Source organism: Salmo salar, chromosome ssa04 (genome assembly GCF_905237065.1).
Source record: "Salmo salar chromosome ssa04, Ssal_v3.1, whole genome shotgun sequence".
Classification (NCBI taxonomy): Eukaryota; Metazoa; Chordata; class Actinopteri; order Salmoniformes; family Salmonidae; genus Salmo; species Salmo salar.
Window position 1 is genome coordinate 47836963 of NC_059445.1, and position 19122 is coordinate 47856084.

General features: G+C 40.4%; 1 protein-coding gene across 2 annotated transcripts; it reads left to right on the forward strand.

Annotated features, from left to right (window-relative positions):
- Positions 1 to 3969: 3969 nt before the first annotated feature.
- On the forward strand, positions 3970 to 7275 carry LOC100194650 (ribosomal protein L36a-2). Of its 2 annotated transcripts, none has more exons than XR_006769497.1 (5): positions 3970 to 4123; positions 4463 to 4568; positions 5172 to 5239; positions 5436 to 5693; positions 7132 to 7275. XR_006769497.1 is itself a non-coding variant. In NM_001139734.1 (5 exons), exons 1-5 carry the CDS (start codon positions 4121 to 4123, stop codon positions 7226 to 7228), a joined length of 321 nt encoding a protein of 106 aa, NP_001133206.1. In that variant the 5' UTR covers positions 4106 to 4120; the 3' UTR covers positions 7229 to 7275. The 2 variants fall into 2 exon arrangements, 1 of the variants encoding a protein (NP_001133206.1); NM_001139734.1 differs by having other exon boundaries at positions 4106 to 4123; positions 5436 to 5558; positions 7208 to 7275.
- The last annotated feature ends 11847 nt before the right edge of the window (positions 7276 to 19122 follow it).

Sequence of the window (19122 nt, forward strand, 5' to 3'; positions counted from 1 at the left end):
GAGTGGCCTAACCAGTCTCCAGACCTTAATCCCATAGAAAATCTGTGGAGGGAGCTGAAGGTTCGAGTTGCCAAACGTCAGCCTCGAAACCTTAATGACTTGGAGAAGATCTGCAAAGAGGAGTGGGACAAAATCCCTCCTGAGATGTGTGCAAACCTGGTGGCCAACAACAAGAAACGTCTGACCTCTGATTGCCAACAAGGGTTTTGCCACCAAGTACTAAGTCATGTTTTGCAGAGGAGTCAAATATTTCTTTCCCTCATTAAAATGCAAATCATTTTAACATTTTTGACATGCGTTTTTCTGGATTTTTTTGTTGTCATTCTGTCTCTCACTGTTAATATAAACCTACCATTAAAATTATACACTGATCATTTCTTTGTAAGTGGGCAAACGTACAAAATCAGCAGGGGATCAAATACTTTTTTCCCCCACTGTATGTAGCTTGTTTTTGGTCGCAGGTTCAGAAATGGCAGAAACATTTCTACATTTACTTGAAGCTAACTCTGCAAATAGCACTGCTGGGTGATATGAAGTCATAGTAAATTGATCAATAATATAATAATATTCTTAGCAAAAGTGTTTATCTTTAATTTACAATCTGTAGAAACTATGAGAAAAGAAAGGTTCAGAACTTTTGTGAAACATCACAGCACAGTGGAAAAATATATGGCAGCTAGAAATCAAAACTGGATGGTCTTCAGAAATAGATGGGAGGGGTTGAGGGTAGCTGAAGGCTAGGACTAAAAACAAACAAGATAACTAATGTAAAATATACTGTCCATGAAATGTATGTATATGCTGTAAGTGGAAACCTACGTATTGTTGTCCAGTAGTTTAGGGGAGGGGTGGTAGGGTTAGGATGCGTATTATGGGACGTTGCAAGAACATTCATGTGTCTAGTTTTCTGAAGGTTAGGGAAATATTCCATCAACTTCCCGCCAAACATACTCAGAACATGGTTGCCATGTTCTCAGAATGTAAGATACAGTATTAAAGTTCTACACACGTTTCATGGGAACGCTGCAAGAAAACATTCTCCCCAAAAAATAAATGTCATTACATATCACAACTTGTTACTGTTGCCAAGCCCATCAGGGCCCTGATCCATTCATATATCTTTGTTTGGCAAGGTAAGGGATACTCACACACACAGTGCTTTTAACATAGTGTTTTCAACTTACATGACACTTCGACATACATGATTACATTGTGCATGTTAATTTATACAGTAATTATTATTCATCATGTCCTCACCTGGGATTTGGACTCACAACCTCTTGGTTCACAGCATTCAGATATTTCTACTATGCCACCATGTATGTGTCAGTTATCAGTTAATTTTACTATTCTCTCTTCATTGATTTTATATTTCAACAATTTAAGGGCTTTTGGTATAGTTGTCTAATGTTGGTGGGGCATATTAACCCATTTTAATTATACTCCTGAATCTCTATGATCAATAAAAATCTTGGGTATACTTTTAATTTACTTAAAAGTGCATTCACCCTGATGCTTACTGCTATCAAGTTGTTTCAGATCTACACAAGTACCTAGGGAGGAGGGGTTAGGTTTTAATCTGGCCAGTGCCTAACTATACTGGCCCAATAAGCACATGCCCTAGAGATATCCCTTATTGGACAGTAGTTAGGGTGTTTGTCATTGGTGCTGGTGGCCTGGGTTCAAGACCTGCTAGGGGAGTCACCCTACTCTCACATTCATAGCAATATATGTTAACGTCATTATTTGGCATAAATTACACCACACCTATCTGTTCTAATTAAAATGAGTTTCACATTGAAAGATGTGAATCGGTAGAATTCTATATAGTTGAGCATCCACACCACATACCCTGAACAGTAGAACAAACATGTCTCTCATTAGGAATCACATCAGCTCTCATCATTGCATTTCTATCTGTAACATTCTTAAATGTATTGCTGAAACATGGCCCAGGTGGTAGTGTTGCTTCTGATAGAAACATACCCAGATCATGGTTGCCATATTCTCAGAATATCAAAAATGTGTTTACTTAGAGTAGCATGTCTGTACTTTCTCACATTTGCCCTTTAAGCATTGAGGATGCCAGTTATGCAAAAACAATACACAACAGTGTTTCAAAAACAGATTCTGTTCCAAAAACAGAATCACTCGGGAACAGTGTTGGGTGTAACATATTACTTACATGTGTAACGGAGTAATAAGCTCTTGTCTTTAAATATTGTAATATTAGTTACTTTTTCAACCCGTATATTACTTTGAAGCATATCTCTACCGCCATGTTATATAAGGTATACATGTTTAATGCCTTGTCTCATGGTAACGGAATTCATGCTGTAGGCTAACTTGTTTCCAATAGGCTATCGTAAAGCACGAAAATCAAAGAAAGATGGCAGCTGTTACCCTGTTTAACCTTTTCCTTGTGGAAATGCTCCCATTATTTTTTGTTTAATCGAGGAGATCAGTCAAATACAAACTCTGGAAAGTTCGTCCGGAAACACCACATCAAACTTCAAAGAACATCTTGAGGTCGTGCACAAAGCTGGTAGCCAAAGTTCTACAAATGCGTGAAATAGGAGAAATCTACACAGTGTACAAAACATTAGGAACACCTTCCTAATATTGCGCTGCACCCCCTTTTGCCCTCAGAACAGCCTCAATTCGTCAAAAGTTCATCGAAAGCATTCAACAGGGATGCTGGCCAATGTTGACTCCAATACTTCCCACTGTTGTGTCAAGTTGTCTGGATGTCCTTTGGGTGGTGGACCATTCTTGATACACACAGATAACTACTAAGCGTGAAAAACCCAATTCTTGACACACTGAAACCGGTGCGCCTTCCACCTACTACCACACCCCGTTCAAAAGCACTCTCTGAATGGCATACATACACAATCCATGTCTCAATGCCTGTCACCTCCCCTTCATCTCCATTGATTTGAAGTGTATTTAACAGGTGTCATCAATAAGGGAACATAGACTGACCATGTGAATCCAGGTGAAAGCTATGTCATGGAAAGAGCGGGTGTTCCTAATGTTTTGTTAACTCAGTGTATCGGTCTGGACAATCTATATACCAAAAATGATTAAGATCTGATTATTTGAACGTGTATTCACTTCACTTGATGTGTGAAATGTGTAAAAAAAACATTGACCTCATGTGTCCAAAGACTAAATATAGTAAAATATAGAAACAGCTGTAGTTCAAACAACGTGTTAAATCATAATTGGCACAGGTCAAATAACAATACTATGATTTTAAACAAATACATTCTGAAAAGTATTTTAAAATACATATGCTGAAGTCATTTTAATGATTTTTAAAAAATGTTCTCAAAGTCCCAACTTTGATTGACAGTAGAAGAATGATTGTCATTATCTAAATATTTCAATGTGGCCTGTGTAGACACTTGTACTATGTTGACACCAAATTTCATGCAATAACACCAAACATAATTTGTTCAGTGGTGCATTTTGATATTGTATTAAATGCCGTACAAGGACGTGAATGGGTTAATACACATTGAAATGAATAAACAGGCTAATGATGAGAATCATGACTCCGTTTTACAAAATCAGTCTAACGTTACTGGATGGAAATCTGATGTGTTGTTTTATGGTATCAGGGCAGTCTGTCTATGTTGACGTAATATTTCATGATGTTAATATTTTTGACATTTTCAATAATTAATACATTCATAATTCAATGTTTCTCTCTAACATAATTATTTTCCACAACAGTAAATTTCCACATGCAGTTATTTATGTCAATATTACATATTCTAGTATCTCAGTAATGGTTTCAGTAAATGAAAGTCATATTTCATTGTCACAATGTAGGCTTACAAGTAATTTCTTCATTCTTACATCTGTTAACTGGGAAAAGCCATAAAAACCACTTACCTGTAACAAATATGGTTTAGTATGGTTTAGAAACTCTGCCAGTACTTTCCATGAAATGATTTTCTCTTCTGCTAGGCGGACTTAATCCACAGGACGGCACTATTGCATTGCACAGATCTCTTCTGTCCAGCTCACACACGCATTTCCGGTTTCATCTCCATGCGGTCTCCTGACTTATTTTTCTTCCTTTGACCTCCTGCATCAAGAGTGTGCAGTCATGGTACGTTATCGCCACCAATTGCTAATTTGTAATCTGAAACTATTTAAATGTATTTAAGATAGTTTATATTGTATGTAGGAGATAATGTGTTGCAACTATTGTTCTCCCTCACGTTTCATACGAGCCAGTTGATTGTGGCCCAAGAGCCTATTAACAGGAATTAGCTAGCGAACGTTAGTTTAGCAAACACTTCCAATGCAATGTGGTTTAGCTACTTGGCAACTAGCTAACGTTACTGAAGTTGCTAAAACGCAACGGAGCATATGTTACAGCGGAGAGAAGCCTTAACTATAGTATCTTTGGTACAGTCATTTACTTCGTTTTGTATCATGTATCTAGGTAAACGTACCGAAGACCCGCAGGACTTACTGCAAGAAATGTAAGAAACATCAAACTCACAAAGTTACCCAGTACAAGAAGGGGAAGGATTCTCTGTATGCACAGGGTAAGTTTGCTATAGTCTAACCACATATAGAACAATGAGGCAGATATTTCACAGGATGTATAAATGTGAATCATCCGCATTTTGTTTCCACTCACTACCAAATATGGCACTGAGAGGAAGCCCAGTGGCCTGCAGTGGGAGAAGATGGAAATTGGCCTGGCCGACATCCTGAAAATTCTCATCCATGAAACATTTGACTTCAATAGTAGTTATCTGTTCCCACAACTATAATCTGTTATGAACAGAGTCGACTACATTTTGTGTACTTTACCTTTTGCCAAAGTAAAAAAGTGTTATTTAGAAGTGCGAAGGCAAATTGAGTTATTGCACATGCACCTCACAGGGTAGGCAGTCCCTAATGGATATATGCAGATGCATGCTAGAAAGGGCCAGTAGGATCTGCTTGGCTCTGCCCTCCTTGAATATGCCAAATATGATTAATTTGTTCCCATTGGAAACGACAGGCTGTGGTCTATCTTGGTTTAGTTATAAAAAATCTTTGGTCTAACGTTACTTCGCTTTCCCTGTCTGCTTGAACATTCACATGTATTTATTATGTGTGGTATCGACCTTCCATGCATTTATCAGGTAACTGTCTTTCAGGCAAAAGGAGATATGACAGAAAGCAATCTGGTTATGGTGGCCAGACCAAGCCTATTTTCAGGAAGAAGGTATGGAAGAATCATAATGAGAAAAGATTTACAAATTCAACTTGTCTTCCCCTCCTACAGATGGGACATGTTTGTTTGCAAATTGCCACTGTCTTCTGTTTTAGTTTCCATGTCAATACTCAGTCTACTAGTCAGCACATAAATCATTTCCATCTTTTTATGTTACTTGCTCAAACACTTGTGATTTCTCCCGCAGGCTAAAACTACAAAGAAGATCGTGTTGAGGCTGGAGTGTGTGGAGCCCAACTGTCGGCAGAAGAGAATGGTGCCCATCAAGAGATGCAAACACTTTGAACTGGGAGGAGACAAGAAGAGAAAGGTAAACATACTGGTTCTCCTCAGTTTTGAGAGCCAGCAAACTTGGCTTCTACTCGAAGCCTAATGGAGAGCATTGCTTGGAAATAAGGGAATAGGCAGACGGTGGTTTTAATGAGATTGACACTAATACGATTGAGTTAACCTCTTGGGGCTAGGTGGGACGCTAGCGTGCCACCCGTGGTGCACTCCATCAACAGCAGGTGCATTTCAAGAGCGGCAAATTTGAATCCAAATAAATGTCAAAATTAAAAATTTTCAAAAATACAACTATGTTACACCATTTGAAAGATAAACATCTCCTTAATCTAACCACGTTTTACGATTTCAAAAAGGTTTTACGGCGAAAGCATAAATTTAGAGTATGTTAGGACAGTACATTTACAAGAGTTGTGTGTAATGTTTTGTCAAGTCAAAGACAGGGTCACCAAAACCATAAAACCAGCTAAAATGATGCACTAACCTTTTACAATCTCCATCAGATGACACTCCTAGGACATTATGTTAGACAATGCATGCATTTTTAGTTCTATCAAGTTCATTTTTATATCCAAAAACAGCGTTTTACTATGGCATTGATGTTGAGGAAATCGTTTCCCTCCAATAACCGGCAGTCAAGTCAGCGTCAGAAATTAAATAATTAAAATTAGAAAACATTGTTAAAATATTATATTGTCATTTAAAGAATTATAGATTTACATCTCTTGAACGCAATCAACTTGCCAGATTTAAAAATAACCTTACTGGGAAATCACACTTTGCAATAATCTGAGCACTGCGCCCAGAAAAATACGCGTTGCGATACAGACTAGACGTCATGTTGGGGAGATCTAAAATCGAAAATACTATGTAAATAATCCATTACCTTTGATTCTCTTCATCAGATGTCACTTCCAGGTATCACAGGTCCATAACGAATGTAGTTTTGTTCAAAAAAGCTCATCATTTATGTCCAAAAATCTCCGTCTCGTTAGCACATGATGTAAGCCAGCCGGACTTCTCGTCATGAACGAGGGGAAAAAATATATTTCCGTTCGTTCAAACATGTCAAACGTTGTATAGCATAAATCATTAGGGCCTTTTTTAACCAGAACATGAATAATATTCAAGGTGGACGAATGCATACTCTTTTATAACGTATTGGAACGAGGGTACCCAACATGAAGTAGCGCGCCAGGTGTCTAATGGGACATCACCGTTCCATGGCTCTTGTTCGGTCAGATCTCCCTCCAGAAGACTCAAAACACTTTGTAAAGGCTGGTGACATCTAGTGGAAGCAATAGGAAGTGCCAAAATATTCCTAAACCCCTGTGTTTTTCAATGGGATAGGTTTAAAGTCAATACAACACATCAGGTATCCACTTCCTGTCAGAAAATGTCTCAGGGTTTTGCCTGCCAAATGAGTTCTGTTATACTCACAGACACCATTCAAACAGTTTTGGAAACTTTAGAGTGTTTTCTATCCATATATAATAAGTATATGCATATTCTAGTTACTGGGTAGGATTAGTAACCAGATTAAATCGGGTACATTTTTTTTATCCAGACGTGCAAATGCTGCCCCCTAGACCCAACAGGTTAATGAGTGGTGATTTGAATCTTTGCAGCAATCTGAAATGCCAATTTCTAATGTCTTTTTTCTCACTCTTTCAGGGCCAGGTCATCCAGTTTTGAGCTCTTTTCTTGGGTCACTTGTCAATAAAATATGTATTCTAACTGTACCTGAACTTGTACTGTATTTACTGTCAGTTAATAAACCTTTATGCGTTGAAACATTGGAACCAATCACATAAGGGATCTTGAGTTGTCTGGCACATGTAGTTACACATTAAAGGTGCAATATGCAGAAATCGCTCTACCATTTCCTGGTTGCTAAAATTCAAATAGTTAGCCTAACTTCATTTTGACAAAACAAGCAGTAATTGTGTAGAGAATCATTGTACCATCACTGAAATGTTTTCCATCACTGAAATTTGTATTTTCAGCTGTTAGAAGCTGGTATAGAAAACTTAAGATCGGGAAGCATAGAAATAGCGCACATAAAGCTGATCTATTGCTTCTTAGATCTGCTTTCAATGAGAATGACTGATCTATAACTCACATTTCTGTGAAATTTGGTCAGGTGCCCAAAAAGATGCATTAAATGTGTCTGTAGTGAAGCTTGAGGATGATACCTTTGCCTGAATTGACTTTCAATGGTGTGAAGCAAATTGCTACATAGTTATCTTGCTTGGGGGCAGAATGTTTCTAGTTGTTAAATACTTATGAAGGAAAACAAACTAGATAATGCCTATGTATTATTCAGTGTTTCTAATGGAATAGCTATGGATTTTACACTGACTCGAAGATGTACGCTTTATGCATGTTTTCATTCACTGACAAATAATTCATCAATGGAAGCAAGCTTAGAAACATTGAGACATCTGCATGAATTTGTAGTGGTGACAGCCATTGTCTTATATTTAAACAGATTATTTGTTTTCACTCTAGCCATTTACAAAACATCCAAAACAAGGTGCATAAAAAAGGCAGACAATTAACGAAGGACATCGCCTAACTAGTCAATTCGAAATGTCAAGCATTCACTTCTGTTGATTCATGTACCAATAGTACTGTCCCATTATAGTGTACCATATTAGGTTGAAGTCATTTGTAGGGATTTATTAACAATTTGCCAATACTGTAATGTGGCAGAAACGAGTACAAAATACAATTCCGGGGAGGGGGGAATCCAACATTTCCATGCAGTCCTGCCTCAATATCTGGGCTGGTGCTTGCTCCATGAGAGTGACATTAAAAGTATCCATAGTACAAGGACTACAATATGTGCTCATTAGTGCATTCCATTGGAATTGTAAAAAATACATTTAAAGGGGCAATATGCATTTGGTACATCTATTTTTGGACGTAATTTATGTCTACCCATTTGATTCTTAAAGCGCTAGCCTAAAAACATTAAGTTTATCATGGAGGGTCATTCATTGAATCCATAACTGTACACATTTGAGTGGTTATACACTGCTCAAAAAAATAAAGGGAACACTTAAACAACACGATGTAACTCCAAGTCAATCACACTTCTGTGAAATCAAACTGTCCACTTAGGAAGCAACACTGATTGACAATAAATTTCACATGCTGTTGTGCAAATGGAATAGACAACAGGTGGAAATTATAGGCAATTAGCAAGACACCCCCAATAAAGGAGTGGTTCTGCAGGTGGGGACCACAGACCACTTCTCAGTTCCTATGCTTCCTGGCTGATGTTTTGGTCACTTTTGAATGCTGGCGGTGCTTTCACTCTAGTGGTAGCATGAGACGGAGTCTACAACCCACACAAGTGGCTCAGGTACTGCAGCTCATCCAGGATGGCACATCAATGCGAGCTGTGGCAAGAAGGTTTGCTGTGTCTGTCAGCGTAGTGTCCAGAGCATGGAGGCGCTACCAGGAGACAGGCCAGTACATCAGGAGATGTGGAGGAGGCCGTAGGAGGGCAACAACCCAGCAGCAGGACCGCTACCTCCGCCTTTGTGCAAGGAGGAGCAGGAGAAGCACTGCCAGAGCCATGCAAAATGACCTCCAGCAGGCCACAAATGTGCATGTGTCTGCTCAAACGGTCAGAAACAGACTCCATGAGGGTGGAATGAGGGCCCGACATCCACAGGTGGGGGTTGTGCTTACAGCCCAACACCGTGCAGGACGTTTGGCATTTGCCAGAGAACACCAAGATTGGCAAATTCGCCACTGGCGCCCTGTGCTCTTCACAGATGAAAGGAGGTTCACACTGAGCACGTGACAGACGTGACAGAGTCTGGAGATGCCGTGGAGAACGTTCTGCTGCCTGCAACATCCTCCAGCATGACCGGTTTGGTGGTGGATCAGTCATGGTGTGGGGTGGCATTTCTTTGGGGGGCCGCACAGCCCTCCATGTGCTCGCCAGAGGTAGCCTGACTGCCATTAGGTACCGAGATGAGATCCTCAGACCCCTTGTAAGACCATATGCTGGTGCGGTTGGCCCTGGGTTCCTCCTAATGCAAGACAATGCTAGACCTCATGAGGCTGGAGTGTGTCAGCAGTTCCTGCAAGAGGAAGGCATTGATGCTATGGACTGGGCCGCCCATTCCCCAGACCTGAATCCAATTGAGCACATCTGGGACATCATGTCTCGCTCCATCCACCAACGCCACGTTGCACCACAGACTGTCCAGGAGTTGGCGGATGCTTTAGTCCAGATCTGGGAGGAGATCCCTCAGGAGACCATCCGCCACCTCATCAGGAGCATGCCCAGGTGACGTAGGGAGGTCATACAGGCACGTGGAGGCCACACACACTACTGAGCCTCATTTTGACTTGTTTTAAGGACATTACATCAAAGTTGGATCAGCCTGTAGTGTGGTTTTCCACTTTAATTTTGAGTGTGACTCCAAATCCAGACCTCCATGGGTTGATAAATTGGATTTCCATTGATTATTTTGTGTAATTTTGTTGTCAGCACATTCAACTGTGTAAAGACAAAAGTATTTAATAAGGTTTTTTCTTTCATTCAGATCTAGGATGTGTTGTTTAAGTGTTCCCTTTATTTTTTTGAGCAGTATATATATATATATATATAATCCCATGGTCGTTTACCAAATCAGTGGCGGGTGGACACTTTTTGTTATTGTATGAACTGCAGATTGCCCCTTTAAGGATGACACTTGGACTACATAAGGTTTGCTAACTTTAGTGAAAAAAATGAATGGAACTGGACATGCAGTCAATTATTTTTCCATTGGCACAGCGGATGGATTTGACATTGTCTATAAAAGTGTTCTGTGGAAGACTAGGTTCAACTCCGTATTGGTTTTGAGTGCTGTAATTCAGTCCTCATGTTGGTTCGTCACAGAGTAGCTCGGATGGCTTCATTCCGCAGCACTTTGTAGGTGAGCCAATAGAAAACATTGAAGCAGAGGAAACTCAGAGGGAACACAGCCCTAGATATGGTGTCGATCCTTTTTGCCCGATCTACAAACTGCCTGCGGATGTCATACAGTGGGAACCCATGAGGTAAGGCCTGAAAGATTGGGGCGTCCATCTCTGGTGGTGCATCGCCTGCTACTCCATAACTATGGAGAAAATAGGCCTGGCTCTGCTCCACCAGCTCCTGCTCCTAAGAAAGAACAAAAGGAAAAGAGCCAAATGTCTGTCACCCTCAGTCATAACCTGCAATATTTTCTCCACATTACTTGCCGCATACTGGATTATGATTCAAGTCTTGCAAAGTCAACAAGGCCTTTGTAGGCATTTGATTTTGTGAGAAATACATTCCACAAGGTTAAACAGACAACCTTAACACTAAGTGAGATCTACAGTGCCTTCAGAAATTATTCACACCCCTTTACTTTTTCCACATTTAAAGTGTGATAGAAAAAATATTTAATTGCCATTTTTTGTCAACGATCTACACAATACTCTCAAATGGGAAGAAAGTAATATATCTTTTTAATTAATGGAACATAAAACATCTTAGATATTCAACCTCACCGAGTCAATACATGTTAGAATAACTTGTGGCAGCGAATACAGCAGAGTTTTTCTAGGTAAGTCTAAGGGCTTTGCTCACTGGGATTGTACAATTGTTCAATACTTCAAGCTCTGTCAAGTTGGTTGTTGATCATTGCTAGACAGCCACTTAATTCTTGCCATAGATTTTCAAACCTAAACTTTATAAACTAGGCTGGTCAGGACCATTCAACATTCAAGGATTTTGCATGTGCTTCTCTATTCCATTTATTTTTATAAAAATAACTCCCTAGTCCTTGCTAAAGAAAAGTATACCCATAACATAATGCAGCCACCACCATGTTTGAAAATATGAAGAGTGGTACTCAGTGTTGTTGGATTTGCCCCAAACACATTTCTTGCTATTCAGGACAAAAAGTACATTTTCAGTTTTACTTTAGTGCCTTATCGCAAACAGGATGCATGTTCTGGAATATTTTTATACTGTACAGGCTTTCTTTTCACTCTATTTATGTTAGTATTGTGGAGTAACTACAATGTTGTTGACCCATCCTCAGTTATCTCCTATCACAGACATTAAACTATCACCACTGGCCTGATGATGAAATCCCTGAAGGAAGGGCGCCTGTATCTTTGTAGTGACTGGGTGTATTGATACACCATCCAAAGTGTAATTAAATAACTTCACCATGCTCAAATGGATATTCAGTGTCTGCTTTCTGCTACCAATAGGTGCCCTTTTTGCGAACCATTGAAAAACCTCCCTGGTCTTTGTGGTTGACTCTGTGCTTGAAATGCGTTGCTCGACTGCAGGACCTTACAGATAATTGTTTGTGTGGGGTACAGAGATGGGGTAGTCATTGAGCCCATGCAACTTGTGACTTAAGCACATTTGTACTCTGAATTTAATTAGGCTAGCCGCAAGTGTTGAATACTTATTGACTCAAGACATTTCAGCTTTTCATTTATTAATTTGTAAACATTTCTAAAAACAATTCCACTTTGATAATATGGGGTATTGTGTGTCGATCAGTGACACAATCTCAATTTAAACTCCGGCTGTAACACAATGTGGAAAAAGTCAATGGGTGTCAATACTTTCTGAAGGCACTACCATTTTGTGGAATACTCCATTAAACTAAACTCCAGTCAGCATGAGAAATGTAGGAGTTTTTACCCTGGCACAGACGCTGCACTGCTGAGGGCCAGGCAGGGTCCCCTGGGAGGAGTTGTTTCCTGGCACGTTGTTACCTTTCACTTGGCTGCTCTCCCCACTTCCACTTCTCTGCTAATAAACCCAGAGCAACATGGAGGTCTAGCAGGCATACATGAATACTGTGATTCAATCTAAACAACATGCAGTGACACATTACTGATTTACATTCATTTTTCAAATGTACATTTAATAAAGTCAGACATACCAACTGAGTGTGTAAAGATCTCAAAATAACATGAGAACTAGGAGAAACAGTAGGCTTCCTGGTTTCTGGAACTGATATAGATGCAAGTGTCAGGGAAAAATAGAGAATTTTAGTAACGCTTAATTTTAAGGCGTCCTTATTACAGTGTAATTACATGTGTAATTACACTAAGTATTGTAGTTAATTGTAATAACATGTAACTGGTGGTAATTGCGGTCTAATTACAGAGGTGTAACAACAAATGCTTGTTTTCATGCTTGTTACAAATGGGCAAGTATCTACTAAATTCACCTATTTAGTGTTTAGTTTCTTCCCTGCTGCATCGGATTTAGTGATAACTGTCACAAGGTTGTAATCTCTTGTGCACTGGGTGTCCGAGATTAAAGATTGGAGGCTCAATAGGCTCCAATTACCTACCCGTGAATGTGCACTCAACAACAAATTGTTGCTAGAACTTGCCACAAAAAAGTACCATCTGGGTTAACCTGGTTGCGTTTACAATTACAGATCCGACATAGGTTCACCTTACCGACTAGGGTCTATCATACGGGTGTCATCCCAGATTATTTATTTACAGTTGAAGTCGGAAGTTTACATACACTTAGGTTGGAGTCATTAAAACTCGTTTTAAATTTCTTGTTAACTATAGTTTTGGCAAGTCGGTTAGGACATAATTCATTGTATCACAATTCCAGTGGGTCAGAAGTTTACATACACTAAGTTGACTGTGCCTTTAAACAGCTTGGAAAATTCCAGAAAATGATGTAATGGCTTTAGAAGCTTCTGATAGGCTAATTGACATAATTTGAGTCACTTGGAGGTGTACCTGTGGCTGTATTTCAAGGTCTACCTTCAAACTCAGTGCCTCTTTGCCTGACATCATGGGAAAATCAAAAGAAATCAGCCTAGACCTCCAATTGCAGACCTCCAAGAGTCTGGTTGATCCTTGGGAGCAATTTCCAAACACCTGAAGATACCGCGTTCATCTGTACAAACAATAGTACGCAAGTATAAACACCATGGGACAACGCAGCCGTCATACCGCTCAGGAAGGAGACGCGCTCTGTCTCCTAGAGATGAACGAAACTTCGGTGCAAAAAGTGCAGATCAATCCCAGAACAACAGCAAAGGACCTTGTGTTGGAGGAAACAGGTACACAAGTATCTATATCCACAGTAAAAACGAATCCTATATCAACATAACCTGAAAGGCCGCTCAGCAAAGAAGAAGCCACTGTTCCAAAACCTCCATAAAAAGCCAGACTACGGTTTGCAACTGCACATGGGGACAACAATCGTACTCCTTGGAGAAATGTCCTCTGGTCTGATGAAACAAAAATAGAACTGTTTGGCCATAATGACCATCGTTATGTTTGGAGGAAAAAGGGGGAGGCGTGCAAGCTGAAGAACACCATCCCAACTGTGAAGCACGGGGGTGGCAGCATCATGGTGTGGGGGTACTTTGCTGCAGGAGGGACTGGTGCACTTCACAAAATAGATGGCATCATGAGGGAAAATTACGTGGATATATTGAAGCAACATCTCAAGACATCAGTCAGGAAGTTAAAGCTTAGTCACAAATGGGTCTTCCAAATGGACAATGACCCCAAGTATACTTCCAAAATTGTGGCACAATGGCTTAAGGACAACAAAGTCAAGGTATTGGAGTGGCCATCACAAAGCCCTGACCTCAATCCTATAGATATTTCTGGGCAGAACTGAAAATGCGTGTGCGAGCAAGGAGGCCTACAATCCAGACTCAGTTACACCAGCTCTGTCAGGAGGTATGGGCCAAAATTCACCCAATTTATTGTGGGAAGCTTGTGGAAGGCTACCCGATACATTTGTCCCAAGTTAAACAATTTAAAGGCAATGCTAGCAAATTCTAATTGAGTGCATGTAAACTTCTGACCCACTGGGAATGTGATAAAAGAAATAAAAGCAGAAATAAATCATTTTCTCTACTATTATTCTGACATTTCACATTCTTAAAATAAAGTGCTGATCCTAACTGAGCTAAGACAGGGAATTTATACTAGGATTATATGTCAGGAATTGTGAAAAACTGAGTTTAAATGTATTTGGCTAAGGTGTATGTAAACTTCCGACTTCAACTGTATATATAAATACAACTCGTGTACATTACCCATTATGACAACCTGAACCTCCTTGCCATCCAAGTGAGAGGATAAATCCATAAGTACAATGTAACTTCTAGGTGTGATACAGGATTTAGCTGTTTACAATGAAGTGTATTTTGAGGTGAACTTACATAGTACAGTACATTACCCATCCTGACAACCTGGTCCTCATTTTAAGGCTTCCGGAAGTGCCATCCAAGTGGGAGGACAAGCATACTAGTACATCAGAATGCATGTAATATCTGTAAGACCAATGCAATTACTAGGTGCTACAGAGGATTTAGGTAGTTAAAATTTAGAGTATGTTGGGGGGTACTTGTAATTAATGTGTACTTATATTGTACGTTACCCATCCTGTCCCTCATTTTTAAAGTTTCTGGAAACCCCATACAAGTGAGAAAATAAACACAAGTACACCACAGAGTACATGCAATATCTGCATAAGTACAATGTAATTACTAGGTGTTACACAGGATTTAGCTAGTTAAAATGAAGGGTATCTTGATGAGTACTTGTAATAATTGTGTACCTACAAAGTACATTACTCATTCTGACAATCTAGTCGTGAGAAAATAAACACACTAATAGACCACAGACTACATATCTGTAATGATTAAAAAGTTGTCGATAGTTCTTACACAGGATGTAGCTATTTAAAGTGATGTGTAACTGTACCTATGAGCAATTTCTATATAATTACTTATTACCAAGTGAAAATACCTACAAAAGAGCTTCTACTTTAGTCAGCTTTATTGCAAAATACCCTTACAAAAAAATGTAACCTTTTGTGAAGGAATTGTGCAGGTGTCCTGCGGGAATCCTGTAGGATTGACAAAATCCTGCAGGAAAAGTCCCTGATGCTTGTGCAGGACTCCTGCAGTAGTATGACTTGTCCTGCAGAAATGTTGAAAATTCTGCACAAACATGACAATTCCTGCAAGAATCCTGCAGGACCGAAACCTGCAGGATATGGAAATTCCGGCAGAACCAAGTAAATCTCAGCACGAATCCTGCCGAACCGCCCTTACAAAAAAAGGATTGCAGTCAGAGTGCAGCATGTTGCAAATACTGCGTAAAGCTTTTTTTACTGCAGTAATTTCACAGTGTAACTGCAGTTACGGTGCAGTATAACTTCATTTACGGTGCAGTATAACTGCAGTTATTCTGCAATTACTGCGTCCAAAATAACATAGTTGACTGCAGTTACTGCACTTTTACTGAAATATTTTTTTTTGTAAAGGTGAATCCTGCAGGATTTTGATATTCCTGCAGGGTTTATGGTGGCGCACAATTGGCCTAGGGTCATCCTGGTTCATGGAGGGTGGCGCACAATTGGCCCAGTGTCGTCCGGGTTAGGGGAGGGTTTGGCTGGGGTAGGCTGTCATTGTAAAATAAGAATTTGTTCTTAACTGACCTGCCTAGTTAAATAAAGGTTAAATCAAAAATGGCAATTCCTGCAGGACCAATTCCAGAACGAATCTTGCAGGATTTTGATATTCGTAAGGCCATATCAGATAGTCAAACTACTGGAGGAGATAAAGTGTGTGTGTGGTGGTGAGTGCACATCATTTTGTATATAGCTAGCTAGTTTTTGATTACCCAAAAACGTGTTTTAAACTCTCCTTTACAATCTACAACAAGAAGACGCACAGTCATGTGACATCTTGGTCACCATAGCAACAGTTGAGGAAATGGCTGCCAGGCAGTTTAGCTAGCTAGTTCAAGTACTGCTAATATATACTTTTTTTAACAGGTAAAGAGTTAGAGAAACATACTAAAACTGCAACAAATGTCTATATAAACATGTTAAGGGGTCGCATAGTTATTTTTTAATGTTGTTTGCAGAATATTTTATGAGTAAATTAGCTATCTTAGCTAGCATGTGCTCTACCTAGCGTTGACAAAAAAAAACCGTTTAACTTTTTCTTCCATGGAAAGGGACAATTGAGGTTTGATATCCCCCCTGCTCTGTCTCTTTAGTGCTGTTGTCACAAGTTAGGCTATGTTTCATTGTTTTGAAACGGATGGTGATAGATGCTTTAAAAAAAATTGCTTATTGGCTTGCACTTGCCGACGGTAACCAAGTCACAAGACTGATCATGACATATAAATAAGGAAGTGATTGAATTTAAGTAGTAAAGGGGGTTTAAAACATTGTCTATGTTCCAAATTGCATACTTGCATTTGGGTGATCTTCCAAGAACACCTGAGAGAGCATACCGTCTAGTATAGAACGCAGAGCCCTTAAAATCTGCTAAATTTGAAACGTACTACGACATGACCTCTAACTTAAATAGGAAACTGCATTATCACGCAGCTGACGCCAACAAAGCTAGCTTTTATGCTAGCTAGCTACATCTGTTTACATTGTAGCAACTAGTGCTAGCAATTCAGGGAACAACTATCCCAGAATGGAAATATTTAACACGAATAACAAGTAACAGAATAGATTTTCTCTGTACCTGTTAGTGAATTAAGCTGACACCAACCAGAATAATTTTAGGTTGGGTCCTCCTCTCACAAATTGCTTGGTCTGCTGCTACATCATTGTGGACGTATGACAGGTAATCTTTCAAATCAAATTAAACTTCAGCAGTCACATGCGCCGAATAAACCTTACCGCGAAATGCTTACTTACAAGCCCTTAACCAACAGTGCAGTTCAAGAAAGAGTTAAGAAAATATTTACCAAATAAACTAAAGTAAAAATAATAAAAAGTAACAACAAAGTAATGAGGCTATATACAGGGGGTACCGGTACCGAGTCAATGTGCGGGGGTACAGGTTAGTCGAGGTAATTTGTACATGTAGGTAGCGGTGAAGTGACTATGCATAGATAATAAACAGCAAGTAGCAGCAGTGTAAAAAACAAATGGAGGGGGATGGGGGGGTCAATGTAAATAATCTGGTGGCCATTTGATTAATTGTTCAGCAGTCTTATGGCTTAGGGGGTAGAAGCTGTTAAGGAGCCTTTTGGTCCTAGACTTGGCGGTCCGGTACCGCTTGTCGTGTGGTAGCAGAGAAAACAGTCTATGACTAGGGTGACTGGAGTCTGACAATTTTTTGGGCCTTCCTTTGACACCGCCTAGTATATAGGTCCTGGATGGCAGGAAGCTTGGCCTCAGTGATGTACTGGGCCGTACGCACTATCATCTGTAGCACCTTACGGTCAGATGCCGAGCAGTTGCCATACCAGGCGGTGATGCAACAGGTCAGGATGCTCTCGATGGTGCAGCTGTATAACTTTTTGAGGATCTGGGGACCCATGCCAAAGTCTCCTGAGGGGGAAAAGGTGTTGTTGTGCCCTCTTCACGACTGTCTTGGTGTGTTTGGACCCTGATACCCTAACTCTCGACCCGCTCCACTAAAGCCCCGTCAATATTAATTGGGGCCTGTTCGACCCGCCTTTTCCTGTAGTCCACGATCAGCTCCTTTGTCTTGCTCACATTGAGGGAGAGGTTGTTGTCCTGGCACCACACTGCCAGGTCTCTGACCTCCTCCCTATAGGCTGTCTCATCATTGTCGGTGATCAGTCCTACCACTGTTGTGTCGTCAGCAAACTTAATGATGGTGTTGGAGTCATGCACGGTCACACAATCATGGGTGAACAGGGAGTACAGGAGGGGACTAAGCACACCCCGAGGGGCCCCAGTGTTGAGGATCAGCGTAGCAGACGTGTTGTTGCCTACGCCTTACTACCACACTGACCGAGTCAAAACATGTAGGTATTACAGACTCGGTCAGGGAGAGGTTGAAAATGTCAGTGAAGACACTTGCCAGTTGGTCCGCGCATGCTTTGAGTACACGTCCTGGTAATCCATCTGGCCCCGCAGCTTTGTGAATGTTTACCTGTTTAAAGGTCTTGCTCACATAGGCTCCCGAGAGCGTTATCACACAGTCGTCCAGAACAGTTGGTGCCCTCATGCATGTTTCAGTGTTGCTTGCCTCTCAACGAGCATAAAAGGCATTTAGCTCGTCTGGTAGGCTCGCGTCACTGGGCAGCTCGTGGCTGGGTTTCCCTTTGTAGTCCTTAATAGTTTAAGCCCTGCCACATCCGACGAGCGTCAGAGCCAGTGTAGTAGGATTCAATCTTAATCCTGTATTGACGCTTTGCTTGTTTGATGGTTACTCTGAGGGCATAGCGGGATTTCTTATAAGCGTCCGGATTAGCCTCCCACTCCTTGAAAGCGGCAGCTCTAGCCTTTAGCTGGATGTGGATGTTGCCTGGAATCCATGGCCTCTGGTTGGGATATGTATGTACGGTCACTGTGGGGACGACCTCGTCAATGCACTTATTGATGAAGCCAATGACTGAGGTGGTATACTCCTCAATGCCATTTGATGAATCATGGAACATATTCTAGTCTGTGCTAGAAAAACAGTCCTGTAGCGTACCATCCGCGTCATCTGACCACTTCCGTATTGAGCGAGTCACTGGTACTTCCCGCTTTAGTTTTTGCTTGTAGGCAGGAATCAGAAGAATATAATTATGGTCAGATTTGCCAA